A 21,359-nucleotide genomic window follows, 5' to 3' on the forward strand; every position below is an offset into this window, starting at 1 on the left:
TAGAAACACCGAGACTTCCAAATATTTTTTTCTGTGTCTATCTATCAGGGAAATGTCAAAATTTTCATAAAAATGGGTTCTGTATGTATGACTTTAGTTGGTGCATCTGTGATTCAACACATATAGAGTAGGATAGAGAAAAAACATACTCAGTTAAATGGAAAGTGCCATATTTTTGTTTTTAAGTAAAGAAGTAGGCCAATGTTATTTGAATGACACCAGTATCTGTTTTGTCAAATATGTTAACACAGAAAGTCTTTTACAGTGTAGCATATATCAGCCCCGTTGGACACGTGCCTCTGGGCCTCGTGTCAGTTTCAGACACACGTGCCTCTGGGCCTCGTGTCAGTTTCAGACACAGTCAGACCCTGGGAATTATTAAGTCTAGAGCCTAGATTTTCAAAGCTCTCTCAGCTCTAAGATAGTCATAAGTTAATGTATGGTGCTTACGACTGTCATAGCACTAAGAGAGCTGTGAAAATCTAGGCCCAGGTTAGAAACAAACTTTATGGATGACAACTTCTTTATTTCCTGAGTGCGATGTTTCGATAGAGATTCTTGAGCCATTATCAAGCAAGAATGAAAGCATTGTCAAGTGATATCAAATCTGTTTGGAAGTGTTGCACTCATGAAGATGCTCTCAAGTTGATGTCCATGATGTTTCTTCAGTATTGTACGTCCCAACTTCTAAAATGTTACTCAAATAAGATGTCCACAGCCCCATTTCACAAAGGTCTTGTAAGCTTAAGATCTCATAACTTTTCTCGTAACATTCATACTTATGTTACAACAGAGTAGGTACAAAATTGCAACGAGAAAAGTGAGGAGATCTTTGGCTTATGAGAACTTTGTGAAACAGCACCCAGAATTCCATGTATTGTGAAGAGAGATTTAAACGAGATGAAATTGCTATGCTCATTGACTTGGATGATGCATGCTATCTTTAATACCTACTGTCAAGTCAGTGTTCATGATATCAATCACTGGAATGACAGGTCCAGATTCAGTTACTTACACTGGGTTACATTCACAGCCCTGGCATAGTATATTTGTATCAAACAAACTGGCTAGCTATTCTCGAAACGTTCGTAGCTCTGCGAAGTTCTTAAACCCATTCTTATCACATTGTCTACAATCAAAGTTAAGAATTCTTAAGGCTACGAGCGTTTCAAGAATAAGGGCCCTGGTCATCATGTTCATTACAATTTTGTTCCAGGATAAACAGTTCCAATAGAAATGTTGATGATAATACAGTACTGCACCGTTGCCTTGATATCCAGCGGACCAAGAAAATTAATATCATATTATCCGAACTTCAAGAGATCTGACTAGGGTGAAGAGAGGTAAAAGAACATGAATAATGGTAAATTATGAAGGATATTGCTGGGAACGAGATGTTATGTCGAGATATCCGGCATATCATTACCAGAGTTTGACACAATGGTGCTGTAGTGTACAATCATACAATTATGGCTCTTTGAGAAAATTTGAATGGGTAGATTGCTTGAAATTCACAGACTGGTTAATTACACAAATATTCTTCTTACAAAATGTTCACCTATTAGGATCAATGAGCATACCAGACATTGCCACAAATATTAAACTCCTTTTCTATATATTTGTGAGAGAAATCGCCTGTATTTGTTGTTGCATCACAGTATGTTTATTTATTCTTTCACCATGTCAGACAATTGGGCATTGAATAGTACCCAAGCTTAGCAAGCTTAGCGTTCCCATACAGATAGACTGACATATATAAATAAACCACCGGTGAAGAAACATGCCAATGACATAGACACTTACATCAAGGAGGTGTATGTTAAAAGAAGTCTTGAACTATCCCGAGATATCTAGTATCATTTCTTTGTTGTAATAATTGTCGATGTACAAATAATGTAATTTCTTTTTTATGGCGTACATAATCATGGTATACGGTTAATTTAGATTGTGAATTTGTGATATCTTACAGGTTGTTATGCATTACTGACAAAAAACAAAACTGTCAAGGTTTGTTTTGGTAAGTGTTGGCGTTGATACAGAGACTCAGTCCCACAGAACAAACCGCTGATTCATCAATAATATGTTTCATTTCTTGAGTCATAAGAATATGTGTTGATAGTATTCAAATGTATAGTTACATATATAAAGATTAACCATATGACAAACGCAATAGAAATAGAGAGGAAAGTTTTAGGTCTGAATACAAACATGATGCCAAAATAGTTACGCATGTGCACCATCACTGATGATGATACCACTATGACAAACACAAAGAACACCCACCCACCTACACACACATAGATACACACACACACACAGACACACACACATACAAACACCCTAGTTATCATAACCTGTGTGCACTTACCATCATGCCGATGCTAGCATCATGCCGCCTATTGTCATCCATCACTTCTCCTGGCATTCTTGTATTCCACACACAGGGTATAAACTCTTTTATCACCGGGTGTTATTCCTGGCTTTGTTGGTCACTCCAAGAGATGTCCAGTCAGCCAGATGATTACTTTCTGCTTCTCTGGCCACTAATTCTGCCCATGTGCCGTGCCAAATTTGGCTGCAGGATTCTGACGTCTTGGGATACAGTGGGCAGTGTTATGTATGCTGCAGCTGGCTGCATGCTCTGTGGCGGAGGAGTGTGTAGGTTAGGGGTGGCACAAGAAACCAACCAGCCATTAATTGACTTAGATGTGATAAGCACCTGACTTTATCATTAGGAGTAATGTATTGATGTCTGTTTAGGGCAATTAGTGAAGGTGGCCATTTAATTGTGTTGTTAGGCTCGTTCAAGGCTGGCTTGTTTTGAAGCAGTTCTTGAGCATGTCCCATGTGGTTGGTGTAACACATATTTTATAGACTTCCTAGAGTGAAATGAAGCCTAGTGGTTTAAGTGTTGGCCTGTCCCTCCAAAGACCTGGGTTTCATTCCAGATATGGGCACAAGATGTAAAGCTGTAATAGTTCTGATGTAAATTTAGTTAAGCTGAGCTCAGTATGATGATAAATTCATCTCCAGGGCACTTTTTAATTCATGAAAAGCAATTATGTTCATAGCATCACTAAAACTCGATTCAGCCACTTTATTTGAAATATTTTTTTGTGCTCTAGGTTAGACCAATTTTGTTATAAACATAATCGGCAGGTTGTATTTTTTTCAAGAGTGAAGAAACAAATTTCCTTTTTCCAAAAATAGAATCTTAATTTTTATATCGGCCACAAATGTGCACTTACAAGAATTTCTTTAGATTATATTTTTCCCCAAATAAATATCATAAATTGCTAAAAGTATAATACTTTAAGTGTGTAAAAGTAATATTACTTTGACTGCTCATTTCATTTTTTCCCCCTCCTGCTTTTAGGTTTTCTGAGGACAAAAATCTGTTAAACAAGAAATGAAATTGGTCTGGTCTTTACTGACGTAATGCTAAAAGTGTTCCTTTAATCCAACTCAGTCACTGAGTCCATGTTTCATTTTCAATTTAAGTATATGTGGTGGAAATTTTTTTCATTATAATGATTGCTTTTGATCCTAAACCAACAGATAAAATTCAGTGTAGCTTGACATGAACACCTGCACCAAGCACTCTGACCTTATGCACGAAAACATATATAATTCAGGTGCCATGTTTTAACCCACTTACATTAGCTTTGTTAGGTGAAAAAGTGGTTGAGCCAGAGGTGAAGTGAACACGTTTAAGAAATTGTTTCTGCCTTTATCCATGTGTTTTGAGTTAGTTCATGAATGATATGTGTATGCTTCAGGTGAGCGCTGACATGAATAAAACTGCCATGTTGTGTAATAGAAACCCCGGAGTAAGCCAGATGTCATCACTTTCATTGTCATCACTTTCATTGTCATCACTTTCATTGTCAGCCAGCATGTGAAGACAGCCTCAGTCATTTCTCATATATGGGTCATATTTATCGAACAATGTTTGTATGAAGTTTAACACTCCACTTGGCAACATTCCAGCTATATGATGACAGTCTGTAAATATTTGTATGCTGGCCCGACAATCCAGTGATCAACATCATGAGCATCTGTTGGGATACAGTGACATTTGTCAACCAAAACAGACATCTTGAGCACCCAGTCCTCTTAGTCAAATCTTGTGACAATCATGGTTGCTGCAGATCAATTTTATCCCGGAAAACTATGAGAGTCAGAGGGGTTATTGGTTGATTATGAGTCCTGTAGTATGAAAGGTACTAATGTTTGAGAGCATGAGCACCAATACATTCTTGGTATTACATAGGCATCCAAGTGATACAATATGACCATCATCCTTGATGAAGAGCCATGTTATAATTAGTGTATGAGAAAACACCAAGGATTTTTTCGCAAATGTAAACTTGCATAAAAGAATCTTACCGGTCTATTCAGCTTCAGCTTTTCCACAATCTTATCAGAATCGGAATCCATATTTAATATGCAACAAGTAGCAGTACATTTCCTTGAATCTCTTCACAGTCTTTAGTAACTTGTTTTAGAAATTTTGCCAAAGTTCTAAGAGTGCAGGAATATTTCTGGGACAATACTTGGCACAAGTTAATCACTGTTCCTGAAATAAGACATTAATTGCTTTTCTGAAGCCATATGTATCGCCATGTGGTCATGGGTTGATTTAGAAGGTCTAAACCAGCCTTGCTATCTGTACTGCACTTGATTTATGTGGAAGTTGCATGTCATTGCTGAAAGAAGTCTTCAGCAGAATGAAATGTCAAGGTTTAATGGTTTTGTTTTGGCACTTACCATGCACTTGTGTGAATACAACTGTACTGACATTACAGTCTGTAGCTGCCAAAGAAAAGATAACATATGATCTAAAACTGTAGAGTTAAAACAGGGATATTGACTACTCAAGATTTCAAATTATTCTTCCTTACAGTCCCTGAACAGATTATTTCCCCATCAACACAACACTCCATTTTTGTAGCGCCTTGAGCGAACATTGAATGCACGAATACAGGCGCTGTTACAAATACCCACTATTATTGTTGTTGTGTAAAGGAGCGGTGGGGTAGTCTTGTGGTTAAAGTGTTCGCTCATCAAGCTGAAGACACAGGTTCAATTCCCACATGGCTGCAATGTGTGAATCCCATTTCTAGGTGTCCCTTAATACCTTAATATTGCTGGAATATCGCTAGCATTGGCATAAACCCCACATAAGTCACTCATTCTTTGATGTGAAAAATCCACAACTCAAGCAAGTCTAGATTTTTCACCACTCAAGGTCTGACTCTGTCATCTTATAAGGGGCTCCTTTTCTGTTTAAAAGGAGTTAGATAGTTCTATCGAAGTCCTTATGTATATATTTTTCAGCAATGATAAATATATTATTCTTGGGTTCTTTTTTGTGTTGGAGTAGAATCTGTCTCAATGTACCCATCTACATATGTTATAAACTATAATTCATTTTGCACAATACAGATCATTTACATACTCTATCATCGTATGGTTTCTTATACACCCATGGGTGAGTAACCCACATGAGAAAACCTAGTATCACACTTATGTCTGAGATCAATTTCTAATCCTGTAATTGGCTACTCCACGGTGATGACCTAGGGTCAGGTTATGACAGACCACTTTCATGATTAAAATTCATCGACAAATACCTGCACTTCAATCAAACAGCAACCTGTTACTTGTGCCAAACACCTTAACACCTACCGGTTATTTTCCCGATTGCTATATAAACAAGTATTTTTACAATAAAACACAATTAGAATAAATACAACAATTGAATATACTTATTTTCTATTCCCTTTTATTTAAATATTTATTAAATTTAGCATTAATTCTACTGCAGGATTCACTAATTCAGAATGCCTAGCCAGTCAGTGATACCTGTGTGAACATTAATATGAATATCACCGTAACAACTGAGACTCCTTTTGAACATTCAAAATGTACAACACTGGTAATTTTGTGACACGTGTTATGCATCATCTTACAAAAATATCTGACATGATAACTTTAGTGCCTGTCCATTGTGAGATTGATGAATTGATGAAGAAGGCATTTTTCACTGATAACCATCTTGATTCCTTAAATAAAGATCCATGTCCAGCTCCGAGCTGCTATATGATTCAAGTGTTGTGAAAGGTTATAAAAGGTTTAATGACCATCACTCATGAAAATTTAAAGGCGCGGAAATAAGATTGTAGGATGCAGGATATAATCAACTCACATTTCATTGTAATAGAAAATTCCATCATTGACCACATGCAGTTTGAAATTAACACCCATCATGTTTATAAGCCTTAAACAAAGAGACAGCTAAGCAAGTGAACCCGGTTTTGTTACACTTGAGTGCACACTCACCGTCTCTGACTGGGTTCAGTATCGTCTCTGAGTTGGTTCAGTATCGCGGCTGCCTCGTTTCAAAGTAGGTAAACCCAAGGACAAAATATTGCACATTTGATTTTAAATTATACATTTATCATTTTATTTATATGATTTTTCTTAATCAGCAATGTAGTAAAAAATGTTTTAATTTTGTTTTATTTTTTGTTTGCATGTGCCCTTTAAGATAATGATATTAGAATGTATGCCAAAACTTCAACTCGTAGACACCAGCAAATGGCCTCACACTTCCTAATGAGACTAAGGTGAGAGTGTTAGACTGCTGGGTTGAGACCTGTGATATATCAGTGCCCCTTAACCTTACTTATACAAAACCTGACCCCCTGATCTTTTCAATCATTCCTCACAAGAGACATGGGTTGGTGGAGATCCATTCTATCTTAGAAAGACTACAATTTTGAAAGTTATGAAAGTTCAACAATGCAGTCATCAGAAAGACAGGATTTCCAAATCAACAAGGTACCAACTGAGGGTTTTACTTTGATCTACTATATCCATATTTATGAATATTTAGGAATTGTGGTGGAGAAGCATTTATGAATGTCTCAATTACCCAATGGATTTTCATTGTTATCCCCAGTCCTAAGAACACACATTAAAGTTTTCTTATGCACCTGACTCTTATTAGTTAACTTAGGAAAAGGTACAAGGCCAGACCAATTTTGGGGGGTTTTACAGGTCTGTCTGTCGTACTTTTTCATGAATAAGAAAAAAAAATAAAAATGAATTTTTCCCACTCAACAACTAAAATCCTTATGGGTTTTTTTTTACCAAAAATGCAAACTTACAAGAAATGTTTCTTTTGTTTCCGATATACACTTCATAAATTGCGAAAAGTAACATATTTTGAGTATTGAGAAGGAATATTACTTCTATTGGTGATTTTATTTTTATTTTTTTCCCCTTCCTGTCTTTAGGTTTTCTGAGAACAGGAATCCATAAAACAAGAAATAAAATTGGTGTGGCCTAAATTATACAGCAGGCAGTTATTAGATAAGATCACCACACCCTTCACAAGTTAATCATGTTAAAAATGCAATTACCTTACGCATGAACAGAGTATTAACATTTGTTTAATGTTTAAAACAGCAAGCTTATTTTTGATTACTTGAACCATATTTACCTGGTGCATTAGTGAGCTTATAGTGGTCAACTATATTGCTTTTATAGATGAGCACAATCAGTCCAGCATCTTCATAATCACACTGATGTTATGGTAACCTCGTGGTTGATAGTATGAGCATGTATTCATAGAATCAAAGCCTTTTCATTCTTACACACCAGGCCCATAAAGATCTGGATTAGAATTGATTTTCAATAACCCATGCTTGTCAAAAGTCCCATTTATTAACAAGATGACATGTACCCACTATTATTGCTATTGTTGAATTTTTGAATGAAAAATATTATTAACAATGGAAAGTCCACTGGACACTGGTACAGCATGATATACAAATTAGCTTGTATGACCGAAAAGAACACTAGACTTGGTTATTTCCACACCTTCTGAATGGACTTATGTCTGTTACGTAACTTGATGGTTTCAGAGGATTTTAGAACTGTCCTTTTGCATTATCATCATCGTTGCCTTTAGAATACACAGATGTGAATGATGTTTGTGTGAGGCCTGAGAAGCAAGCTTGGTGACATCACTAAAGACACTTGCTTAATAAGACACCACTTTAATCATGAGCATAGACAAAGTACACATATGAGTCAACCCTAAAAAGGGGTGAATTCAAGATGCATGACATACATGTTATTGCACTAGTGCCTGCCAGATACCATTTACCTTACAACTTATGGTTTCAAAAGAGCATAACTTTTTTTCTAAGATGTGTTGTGAAAAAAACAAGCTGTGAATTAGTGAACCGCTGTTATGAAAACAAACAACCACTTAGAAAGCTAAATTTATAACAAGAGATGGTATATGAATGACTTTAATCATATTTTCTGGAACAGACACAAGAGTGAGGAGCCTCAGAGTGGTTACAAGTTGGAAGAATATTCCAGCAATACATAAACAGGTGGCACCACAAGGAAGGAATCAAACCAGACCCTTCAGTGTGCTTTGGCCACTGAGCTACCCAACAACCTTCCATTACAACAAGAAATTTAAAAAGCCATAACAGCTGAACATGAACTGTGCCAAAGAGGACTGATACGGAAGAGCACTATGTCCAGTAATTTCCAAGCAGTCAATGTTTGATGTCCTTTCATAAGTGTATCTACTTGAATAGTCCATTAGTGTGTTTAAGAACCCTCCCCATAAACAGTTTTTACAGGACACTAAACATGATGAGCTTCAGCCTAAGATGCTCCTATAGCAGCAGTTGTAAGCCAGAAGTAATGTGTTTCCTGCAGTTCTGAAGGTGATTAGTCTGTAGGTTTATCAGCATGTCATCTGAAGACCCTAATGTCTGTCCTATATTATTTTCACTTCAACCTAACCATCCATGCAGTGTTAAAACCTTAAGTGAAGCAAGTCTGGATTTCCACTCTACCTGTTTTTCTTTTTAATTTCCATTTTAAAGTGTTTTTTGACAGTCTATATTCAGATACTAAGCACCAGTCTAACCATTGCCATGTATCCACTGAATACAGGAAAACTACCAGCAGAAACGTGTCTGGGGATCTTGAGTGGATCTGTCTTATTGTGCCAAGGTGCCAAGACTTGCATGTTGAGAAGTGTAGATGAAGGCTTGTATTGCGAGGAACTGTGTAACATACATGGTCTATAGATTCAGTATCATCCAAGTATCCATCAGTCAAACTCTCCAAGTCTAGTCACATTTGATTTTCTATATAACAAAATTACAAGAGAAAAATGTGCTAGGTTTACTTTCAATAAAGTCCAGTTTATATTTAACCAAAAAAATTTCATATGAAGTATCAGTGCAACATCAAGATGATTATCAATATGACCAAATAGGAATCTTGGTGCAAAACTTGATGAGATGCACCAATGCATTGGTGAATCATGATATTACAAGTAACCAGCCCAAGAGACAGGTCCCAGTGTAACGGGAGACCCGCAGATCTGCTTAACAAGGTTACATGTCACCCAGTGCTCATCTCCATGTAACATATGCTAGAGAAAGGATGGAGAGCCAGCTGTTGGCATTTGGTCTGTCTGAGATGTGTAAGGTGTGCCCCTGCAAGACCTCACCATCAAATAAACCTTCCAGCTGTGACAAGGGCAGGTCATCTCAAACATGTTTGTTCAGCTTGGCATCGCTCATGCCTCTTTAGTCATAAATGTTGTTGGTGCAGTCAGCAAATTATACTTCCTACCTAATGCCTCAGTCAGCCTTAGTTAATCATGGATTTGATTATAATCTGTCACAAATCTGGTTGCTTTGGCAGCCTATGAAATATTTCATCTTGATCACTTGAGAGACACTGTTTGTCTGCTCAAAATGTACATACCATTTATTATGCTCAGAATTTTAGTCATGTATTTACCTTTTGACATAACAGAATTCATTTTTTAATCTATTCCCTGTGTTTGAGGGAAGTGTGCATGTGTATGTTTGTATGCAGCTGAGTATGTGACCACCTCATTATTAGCATAATGTTGTCTCAAGTGGGTGGTATTGTCATTGCAAGCAATAAAGAAGTTATCCAAAAAGTTTCTTTTCCAAATAACTAAATCTCTTCTTTTTTCTCCATCTTTTTTCTGTGTGATGGGTCAGATAGGGTTTTTGTGCATGAGGAATACATCTGATTGGTACCCAAAGCTCTCACAAATTACTTTTAACATGATATAATACAGTCAAAGTTTTTTGCTTGTATTCACATGGCGGTCTCATGACAAATCTAGTTTCAATATGGCCTCCTTCCAGTGTTAATGAAGAGGGTAACGTTTATTCACTCGCTCGCTCGCTCACTCACTCACTCACTCACTCACTCACTCACTCACTCACACCAAATCACTGGTCTCTGTTTTCCAGTCTCAGAATAATGCTTATCATCATGCAAGTGTAGTGATTTTGAGCTCTCCCTTTACGTGCATTAACAAATTCATTTGATGTGGGTGGTTTCTTATTTTTTGCAGTTTTGCATTTCTATTCACTTTGTTGACAGACTAAATAAATAAGCTTTGCTTCTTGATATAGGGCTACAGGTTGTCATTACACAAAGTATATGGTGGTACTGCATTTGCTAAAACATCGTACAAGATAGCCATGTTCGCTCATCATACAAAAAATCAGGTTCGATTCACCACATGTGCTCAAGTGAAGCCCATTTCTGGCGTCCCATGAACCTGCGGGGAGAAACTGTAAAACCATCTTCACTCAACCAGTCCTGCGTATAATTTCAACTGCCTCAGATAAATTTGCAGACCATGTATTTTTTTTTTTTTATGTCGCACCTTGTATTAATTATTCAACCTTGACATTGAGTGAACTACAATCTATATGATAATCTGTTGTACCTTGCAACAAACTGTTCCTGACTGCTCTTAGCCTCATATTTATGATGTTTACACCATTTTAACTTGTCTGTTTATTTTTCTCAGCTGCTGCATCTCGTCTCAAGTTGATGTTGAGCTTCGCAGTTGGGGGGTTACTGGGAGACGTCTTCCTTCATCTTTTACCAGAGGCGTGGGCGTATCTCGATAAAGGTAGATCATTATCTCCTGACAGTTGTGATGTGTATGTGCAACTCTAAATTAACAGAAACTGCTGAAAGATGAAGGCTGTGGCAGTTTCAACGTGGGATAATGTAACTGCCAGCTGCTGCTGATTGGGGGTTGTAGTATTGATTTATAAAAAATAAATCGTTAAGTCTTTATGATTAATCATTTCTGTTGTTTGCTGTTCTATTTGTTAAATCTGAATAAATTGTGTAACTGTTTTTTTATCAGTGTTCAAAATAAATGCGTGCCTGACCGCAGGGACGAACTAATTTCAACACGGACTGCCAGATTCTCGGACAAATTCACCTGTCCAATGGTCGGGTTAAAATTTAGACATGCATATGGAGATATTTATCATATTTCAGGACAATAATCATTATTACATGCTATTTTAAAAATAAGCGATGAATGCCAATTGGATGATAATTGTCAAACCTAAATTATTTGTGGGCAGGTAAGTTTTGTTCTTTATGATTGTTTCATTACTGTCGCTTATGACGAGAATTATTTGCATAAATCTGACTACATTTTTTGTAACATTTTTAAAAAAAACATCCATGCATTACTAAACCAAACAGTCTGGGCGAAAGTGAAAATAATGCGGTTCAGGGACGTTTGGACAGACGACAAATTTTGTTTCTTTGTACCACATTGACATGTACAGATGCTCATACTGTTGACCACTGCTTTTGACACCGGGTACATTAGCAGTCGTTGAATGGTGTAGACCTGCATAGGTTATGGACATATGTAAACATTATATTCAAAATTGATAAATCAAATTCATTGCAAATATAATCTTTGATTTTCAGATGACCTGCACAATAGCCATTCAAGAATTGGCCTTTGGATCATCAACGGCCTGCTACTGTTCTTAATTTTAGAGAAGACATTTGGCGATGAAAATGAATATACTCCAGTAAGTAAAACCCGCAGGGAAATGTTGGTCAACGCATTATGTCTCCAGACAGTCTGGTTTTACCCTAGTAAGTTATTAGCAACTGATTAATATGAAAATAATGGACTGAACTATTACACTTATTCCTCAAATGAGGTGAGTAAATAATGTGCTACTTCAGAATAAGAGACAATATAGTTTTCATTCATTGGGGGAAAAAAGTAAAGTTGACTTTAGCTCAGTTCTCATACAAGAGTTATGTCCCCTTAAATAATGAGTGCGATGTGTTGTTCTTGTTTCAGTTGTTGGGTTGGTGGGTGAGTGGATGGATGGCTAATTATTGGGTGTGCGATGATCGAGTTTATGAGTGAGTGAATTTGGTTTTACGCCGCTTTTAGCAATATTCCAGCAATATCATGGCGGGGGACACCAGAAAACATTGCACCCATGTGGGGAATCGAACCCGGGTCTTCGGTGTTACGATCGAGTATATGAGTGAGTGAGTGAGTGGATCAGTGTGTGGAGGGACACATAACCGAAGTTGAATGGCTGAGTGAGTGAGTGTGTGATCAAGTGAGTGAGTGAGTGAGTGGACTTAGTGACATGGTGGGTGGCAGACTGGGTGTGTGAGTGAGTGCACTCATGGCATGTCAATGTATACGGCAGTTTTATGCTGGGATGCCAAGGCTCGATTTAAGAGATGATAACCTACTTGCACCTGGTGCAACATATGATAAAACCCCAGTTGCACCAGACAAATTCCAGCTGCAATCCTTTTATTGCAATATGTAATAAAGAAATATGCTATTGAATTATTTAGATGTCTCATTCAGAAGTTAACCTACTCAAAATATTACTTGCACCTTGTGCAACTGAGTCTAATAACTAGGTCGCACTTTTGTAATATTACTATTAGGTTGCACTCACGCAAGAAACAAAGCGTTAAATTAAGCCCTGGATGCTGTTCCCAGATATTTACTGCTGTGCTGGAACCCATCAGCATGGGGTACAGTTCTGCCTCATGAATTAGATGACTTCAGGCACCCCACATTCCTGTCTTTGCAGCAACATTGAGAATCAAATCCCAGTCTACATAACACTTGTTTGTTGAGTTTATGTTTAGATTTTAGTGTCAATCTCAATGTTATTATAATCTGTTTAAAGTGAAAACATACCAATGAATTTCACTTCAAACAAAAATGTATATCAAATAAAGTGAAATTAAGAGTGCGAAGCTTCATAATTTTACCTTGCCAGTTCAACATTTAATTCTCTGAATTTTATTCAACTGAGGATAAAAGTTGTTGAACAAATGATCACAGTTTCAAACTGCTATTGTTGATTTGTATTTCATGTAGGGAATTGAACCCGGGTCATCAACATGACTAGCAGATGCTTTAATCATTAGGCTACCCTAAAATATTTTCACTTTTAATTTTTTAGTAACAGCCAATCAGAAACAAACTTAATGTCATGATAGAATTTAACCATTAGGCTATCCACTGCCCCTAATATACATAGGGAATAAGTGCTATATGAAAGGGATATCCTGGAGCCTTTGTAACAAATTTAATATTTCTTCTCTGAACCTATTGAAATAAAAAGAATTTCTGCTTCCAATTTCACTGAAACAGCAGATGCAAACCCTATCACAGAACCAGATAATCCTAATCTCGACTGACAAATGCATGGCATATTCCCATGCTACGCCTTGGCACATCATTGCTCATACCCCCAGTAACCTTGGGGACATCTGATACGAGAGTGTGATAGTCACTGAAAAGAACAAACATTATCTAGAGTAGATTTGCAAGTAATCTCTGATCCTGTGCTATCTATTTCTGCCATGCCTTGTATAACTTTCCTGAGATGGCCATTAGTCTGTTGTTATACTCCCAGTCATACTTATCTTTTGAAGGTGTGAGACCAAGTAGGGTGATTTCTGTTGTCGATGCCAGAGCTTAAAATACTTCAAATCAAAATTACAGTTTTTATTTTCCCAATATATAGAAAAATATAATTGATAAGACTTGCACAAATCCAGGTTATTTATTTGTTTTTCAAATGCTTGTCAGGTTTGTTGTCATGGTTCATGGACATATGCTCATCATGTCTGTCACTGGATTTTCTGATCCAATTATTTACAGTGACAATATAAAAATTATGTGCTTGTCGAAAATGGAGATTTCCATGCCAAAATTAAAAACAGGCTGGGCACTTTGCAATTGAAACTTTACCCATGGCTGCACGTGTAAGACTTATCATGCTTATCCAGCTGATTAGCTTTGCAGGTCATACGAGGCAATTAATGAATTGATGCTCATGATATCAACCAATGGTTTGTTCAATTCTTTGTCACACAGAAGACCCAGGTTCGATTCCCCACATGTGTACATTGTGCGAAGCCCATTTCTTGTGTCCTCTGCCATAATACTGCTGAAATATTGCTAAGAGCTTTGTAAAACCATACTTACTCACAGATTTGCAGCAATATTGCTGAGTGTAATGTTGAACAAGAATTGTATGCTCAAATTAACAGCTGTCATATGTTTCAGATCAAGGATACCTGTGACGTCGAGCCTACCCCTGTCAATGCCCCCATGAAACAAGAAAGTGAAAATAGCCATAAAAAGAGGAGACACAAAAATCACAAGAAAACTGTCGAGGCTGTGAATAATAAAAAAGTTGTAAATAGAGACTCTTTAGCAAATACTCCGCAGAAAAATACTCCCCAAAGTAGTTCAAGCAAAGAGCATATAAAGGTGAGGCATATCTACTGACTTTGACTGGGCCTATGATTTTCAGTGTTTCGCATCTTTGCCATCAGCACAAAATTTTCAAGGAATCATTATGTACCTTGCAAGTATTTTTTAATGATAATCTTAAGAAGATTGAATATTATACTATGGATATACATCTTCATTACACTCTATGGGCAAAGAAGTTGTATACCCATGAAAATATTCCCCCATTCTTTATCGACCGAACTTTCAGAATACCAGTCAAAGAAGAATTGATAATCTGTTGGGGATGATGATGATGATGATGATGATGATGATGATGATGATGATGATGATGATGATGTCATACAAATATAAGTGTTTATTTAGCCTATTAGCAACATTGGTTCGTCAGTTTGAAACTGTTGATGATGACACACAAGACATTGTAAGACACAAAATGAGTATGCAGACCAAGTTTCACCGTATCCTTCATCTCAACATGTTTCAGGTCAGCGGTTATCTGAACCTGATGGCCAACTGTATAGACAACTTTACCCACGGACTGGCTGTGGCAGGTAGCTTCATTGTCAGCACAAAGGTGAGTCTACTTGCTCGTAGATAGGCGTAGGAGACTGGCGTAGGAGACTGGCATGTCTTGAGGTCAGAGCAGAACTGCCTAGCTGATTGACCTTATTGTCATTGGATGTACATGCTTGGAGATGGCGTGTCTTGAGGTCAGGGCAGAACTGCCTGGCTGGTTGTCCCTATGGTCATTGGGTGTGCATGTTCAGAGACTGGCGTAGGAGATCGGCACGTCTTGAGGTCAGAGCAGAACTGCCTGGCTGGTTGACCTTACGGTCATTGGGTGTGCATGTTCAGAGACTGGCGTAGGAGATCGGCACGTCTTGAGGTCAGGGCAGAACTGCCTGACTGGTTGTCCCTGTAGTCATTGAGTGTACATGCTAGAAAAAAGGTGTATCTTGAGGTCAGGGCAGAAATGCCTGCCTGGTTGTCCCTATAGTCATTGAGTGCACATGCTAGAATACACGTGTATCTTGAAGTCAGAGCCTTTACTTATGACAATGGTATTCTTAGCATCTTTGCCTTCTGACTTTGCCCTTGCTGAACATATTACAGATTCAACTGAGAAAGCCCTCGCCTCTTCTGGAGGTGTATTCTTATGAATATGTTAAATTCTGGCTGAAAGACTGATAGATATTTCATATTTATTACTTATGGTCTGATGGCCCATAGGCATTTGAAATGTGTCAATACTTTCATCAGTTGTTGCACCCATGTTCGTAAATTAATCAGGAAATGCTGCTGAATGCTATGGCCATTAAAAGCAGAAATATCCTCACAGAGATTCTGGGTTCAAATCAGGTCCCCAGCAACCTGTGCTAGACTGAAGAGGCAAACAAATGTCTGACATGTTCAGATTCCTAATTTAATCAATGCATCAGTTTATGTAATCACATTTGTTTGTTGCTCAGAATATTGATCACTGGATGAATATTGATCACTGGATGATCTGGTCCAGTCTGCCATCCTATAGCTGGAATATTGCTGAGTGTGCAGTCCACAATATATAGAACTATGGCTCATTCAAATATATTTTGAAGAAATTGTAAGAAAAAGACAAATATTGCACAAGTTTCAAGTCTCTTGTGTTTTCTGTGTTTTCCCAGGTTGGCCTCATGACTACTATAGCAATACTCTTACATGAAATTCCCCATGAAATTGGAGACTTTGCAATACTACTACGGTCAGGATTTGATCGATGGAAAGCTGCAAAAGCACAAGTAAGTAGCCAAGGCAATCAGAAATCTCATAGAAGATTCTAAGCAACCTTCCATGTAATATGATATGTATTATAATACCGTATATATTAAATGAGTTAATGATTTGGTATCAAACGTGTGAAAATGAGTTTGATTCTATATCTTTCACAAGTTTAATAAAAATGGCATTTCACAGAAGCACGTTTAGTGTTTGTTGTAGTTGTAGTCTGTTTATTACTATGCCACACAGATTGATAGAAGCTGCGGTGAAATGGCCCACAGTGTGATTTTCTCAGCTTTCCGCAAGTGAAGGAAGGTCTAGTGCCATTGCGATAGCAGCATTAGCATTATGACATCATAACTGTGAAGCATTATGACGTCATACATATAGCAGTATTACATTAGTGTACTATTGCCATGAAAAAATTACACTGCAGTATCTTCCACAGGCGAGCAGTAAATCCTAGTAATGATACTGTCACAATACTATTGGGATCACGTTTGCTTGGAATCTTCTACCCATGAAGATCTGAGTTAGAGCTGTCAGGATCCAGGTCAGGCTTGCTGACTTGGTTGACACATGTTTCCCAGTTGTGTTGATCAATGCTCATGATGGTGATCACTGGATTGGCTTATCCAGACATAATTATCTATGTATAGCTGCCATGCAGCTTGGAAATTACTGAGTGCAGCATTTAACAGCACACAAAGTTGGATTTGTTAATCTATCAACTTCCGTCCTAAAACACTGGTCATGCTATTTGTCAGTTGGTGTCAACTCAGTGACGGGCACCAGTTGCCCTGCAGTTAAATGTACTTTGATTCTGAAAATATTTCTTCACGTTCCTCAACCCTAACAAATGATACAGAGGACAATCCTCCCACGCACTGAAACTTTTGTGTAATTTCACTTATCAGAAATCTGAATCCTCTGTTGTTAGTTATCTTGGGTTGCCAGTCATAATAAATCTTTCTCCTCATCATGCAATTTCAGCACTTTCCGTATGTGAAAAATGTAGCTATGTATTGTCCAGGAGTTTCCGTGGTTTTGTTGATGGGACAATCCAATTGATTCCTTCTGGGCAATCTATACATTAACAAAGACAAGCAGGGCTGGTACTGTATCTGTGTAGCATATCACCTAATAGGATATTGACCAGTGAGGATGTAAAGGGGGGACCCTGACAGTCAGCTTTTCAGGTATATGTTTCTGTAAATAGAATTATAGCCAAAGTAACTTGGGTCATGCTCTGACAGACACAGCTGTTTGGGTTTTTGGGTTTTGTTGTTGTTTTTTTTTAAAACAAATGACTATTTATGTCATTATCTGGACTGAGGATTTGAAACCTATCTGTTCAGTTTATGCATTCTTCATGCAATTCTCTAAGTGTCTTGTCAGTGGCATCAAGAGGCATTCAGTTGCCTCATTATATGTCATGGTTTGATTTAGGGGGTAAATTTATTCACTCACTCATGATGTCTTTGATGGTGTCAACCACTCACTCACTCACTCACTCACTCAACCAACCACTCACTCATGATGTCATTCACTCAATATGACCTCCTTCCAGTGTTAATGAAGAGGGTAATGTTCACTCACTCACTCACTCACTCACTCAATACAACAGCAATCAGACTGATCAGTCATTACGGTGTTTCAGTATGTTATTGAATTCTTGTACAGTAGCAAGTGAGCAGACTGTTTTTACTTTGCACCTGAGGGTGACATTGAAACAGATATATCTGATGCAAGGACCACCTGTTGAACCCTCACTATGGCCAGCTGTTAAATCTGTGGGTGTTGGTTGTCTGTTTCAGATGGTAATTATGAGGAACATGTGTGTCACTAATATTTATATGCTCGAATGACTTATTGACAGCTTGATAGAAAAGGTTAATAAACATGGAAGCTGATTGATTTTTAGCCAGAACTTGCATTTTTAATATGTTTTCAAACAGTATCTATTGATATATGATTTAATGTCATTGTGTCACATTACCGAAATTGATCTGGTATTGAGAGACTCTGATTTGTTTGTTTGGTGGTGAAATCTAAACTAATCAATATTCTAGTTATGTAACGTTGCATAACTGGAACTACAGTTGAATTATTCTGTCTAGTGATGTGTGATTGCAGGTTTTCTAGTTTCATTTACAAAGTTTGTCAACATCTGAAAGCTAGAATATTACTGAGTGTTGCGTGAAACAAGAAACAAACGAAACCAATGCACGGTAAACAAACAAAACTACTAAATCATGTCCACCTACACCATGTCAACTTTGGATAAAATATTTCCACAGTCCTCATTGCTTGTCACTGATAATGGATCATTGAGTGAGTGAGTTAGTTTAGTTTTATGTCAGCATTATTCCAGCTATATGGCATCGGTCTGAAAATTATCCCGTCTGGACCAGACAATCCAGTGATCTGCAGCATGAGCATTGATATATTGGCATGCTGCTGAGTCAGCAATCTGACCACCCAAACTTGTTAGCTGCCTCTTACAACAAGCATGGGATACTGAAGATTCTGACCTGATCTTCACAGGTTTCCTGGACACAAGGTGTGAGGCTGAGCTCTGGTCTATTGATTGAATATTTGGCTGGAGTGAGTGAGTGAGTTAGTGAATTTAGTTTACCACCACACAGAGCAATATTCCAGCTATAAGGCGGCAGTCTGTATATAATCAAATCTGGACCAGGCAGTCTTATGATCAACAGCATGAGCATCAATCTGCACAATTGGGGAACGATGATATGTGTCAACCAAGTCAGCAGCAAGCCTGACCACCCGATCCTGTTGAACACCTCTTACGACAAGCATAGTGGCCTTTTATGGCAAGCATGGGTTGCTGAAGGCCGGGTTTCATGGACACAGGGTTTGAGGCTGAGCTCTAGTCTATTGATTGAATTTTGGGCTGGAATATGAGGCTGCCTGCTATCATATATTCACCGACTTTAGCATTTGTAAAAACATACAGGAAGTAGGTTCACGTTCAGATAGTTTCATATGTCTTTGCAGCTCCTTACAGCCACAGGTGGCGTCATAGGAGCTGTTACTGCTCTGCTGTCCGACTCCGCCCAGGCAGCAGGTACGTTGTGTCATTACAACAGAGAGTACACATTGTGTCAGGGTAAGAGAGGGTAAACATTGTGCCATTACAACAGGGTAAACAGTGTGTCATTACAACAGAGAGTATAACCATTGTGTCATTTCATTAGTATAAACATTGTGTCAGTACATCATTTGTAAACATTGTGTCATTACCACAGAGTATCAGCTTAGAGGCATTACAACAGAGGAAACAGTGTGTCATTACATTAGTGTAAACATTCTGTCAGTATATCAAGTGTAAATATTGTGTCATAATAACATAGTGTCATCTTAATGTCATTACAACAGAGAGTTTAACCATTGTGTCATTACATTAGTATAAACATTGTGTCAGTACATCAGTTGTAAATATTGTATCGTCACAACATAGTGTCAACTTAAAGTCATTACAACAGAGAGTATAACCATTGTTTATTACATTAGTATAAACATTGTGTCAGTACATCAGTTGTAAATATTGTATCGTTACAACATAGTGTCAACTTAATGTCATTACAACAGAGAGTATAACCATTGTGTCATTACATTAGTATAAACATTGCGTCAGTACATCAGTTGTAAATATTGTATCGTCACAACATAGTGTCAACTTAATGTCATTACAACAGAGAGTATAACCATTGTGTCATTACATTAGTATAAACATTGTGTCAGTACATCAGTTGTAAATATTGTATCATTACAACAGAGTATCAACTTAATGTCATTACAACAGAGAGTATAACCATTGTTTATTACATAAGTATAAACATTGTGTCAGTACATCAGTTGTAAATATTGTATCATTACAACAGAGTATCAGCTTAGTGTCATTACAACAGAGTAAACAGTGTGTCATTGCAACAGAAAATATCAACTTTGGGTCATTACAACATTAACTATCAACATTGTATCTTTACAATAGAGAGTGTGAATAAACTTTCGTCAATATTTACTCTGATAGTTAAATACCTGAATCTTCATGTATTCATTCTTCTTTGTTGAACAGGGGAGAGAACTGCATGGATTCTTCCTTTTACATCTGGAGGATTTCTATACATCGCCTTGGTAACTGTCGTACCTGATTTGCTACAGGAAAAGCATGGATGGTAATGCATTGAATCATTTGTATCTTGTGGCCACAGTTTCTTGTAGCCCTCTGGGACTAAGAGAAATACAAAATGAGGAGAAAATGGCAGTAGGTCACATAAAACATTATTGTTTATACCTATGGGGATTCGAGAGATGGAACTTGTCCCCAGCAAGTAGATGCTGGTCATACAAAATGACTTCTTGTTGTCATGTTGTCAAGGTTACAACATGGATGACTGCATGTCGTCATGTGCCGTGATGGCATGGCGATACACACGGACTAGATGTGAGGGCACATACACACATACATGCACACACATAACATCAGATGTTGTAGTTTACACTATCACATTGTAACAAATGTACACAACAGATAAGAAGCGAAATTGTTTTCTTTTTGGCCAGATATCCCCTTGAACATTAATCCTGTATATGAACCTCTACTATGGTGTAGTTTAGTCATACCAAAACACATTCAAACATGGTACTTATTGGTCCCTGCCTGATGTTCGGCATTAATGGGACATGTTGACTTGGAGTCAGTATATATGTCTGAGTGGGTATTCATGATGAATTGCAGCATGGTATCTCAGTGAATAGTGAACTAGCACTATAAATCCAGCTTAAGACTGGGCTAGTACAAGTAGCCACACATACACACACACAAGCATCCACATATATACATTCAAGTATCTCATCATGTGCGAAATACATTTCATGAGTGAAATATTCTCAAGTGTGA

At 37.6% G+C, this 21,359-nt stretch overlaps 2 protein-coding genes across 2 annotated transcripts in view; one reads left to right on the forward strand and one right to left on the reverse strand.

Moving 5' to 3' along the window:
* The window catches only part of LOC137266428 (F-box/LRR-repeat protein fbxl-1-like), a 59,132-nt gene extending 56,630 nt beyond the window's left edge, over positions 1 to 2,502 (reverse strand). The window contains exon 1 of the mRNA XM_067801921.1: positions 2,369 to 2,502. Within this exon, the coding sequence (XP_067658022.1) occupies positions 2,369 to 2,425 (57 nt within the window). The 5' untranslated portion in view covers positions 2,426 to 2,502. The remainder of the gene's footprint in view (positions 1 to 2,368) is intronic.
* LOC137266429 (zinc transporter ZIP13-like) overlaps positions 1 to 21,359 on the forward strand; it is a 65,822-nt gene that overhangs the window by 36,888 nt on the left and 7,575 nt on the right. Inside the window, exons 2-8 of the mRNA XM_067801922.1 lie at positions 10,910 to 11,014; positions 11,842 to 11,948; positions 14,483 to 14,689; positions 15,159 to 15,248; positions 16,339 to 16,452; positions 19,454 to 19,523; positions 20,535 to 20,634. Of these exons, the coding sequence (XP_067658023.1) occupies positions 10,910 to 11,014; positions 11,842 to 11,948; positions 14,483 to 14,689; positions 15,159 to 15,248; positions 16,339 to 16,452; positions 19,454 to 19,523; positions 20,535 to 20,634 (793 nt within the window). The remainder of the gene's footprint in view (positions 1 to 10,909; positions 11,015 to 11,841; positions 11,949 to 14,482; positions 14,690 to 15,158; positions 15,249 to 16,338; positions 16,453 to 19,453; positions 19,524 to 20,534; positions 20,635 to 21,359) is intronic.

This window comes from Haliotis asinina, chromosome 15, assembly GCF_037392515.1.
Source record: "Haliotis asinina isolate JCU_RB_2024 chromosome 15, JCU_Hal_asi_v2, whole genome shotgun sequence".
NCBI lineage: Eukaryota > Metazoa > Mollusca > Gastropoda > Lepetellida > Haliotidae > Haliotis > Haliotis asinina.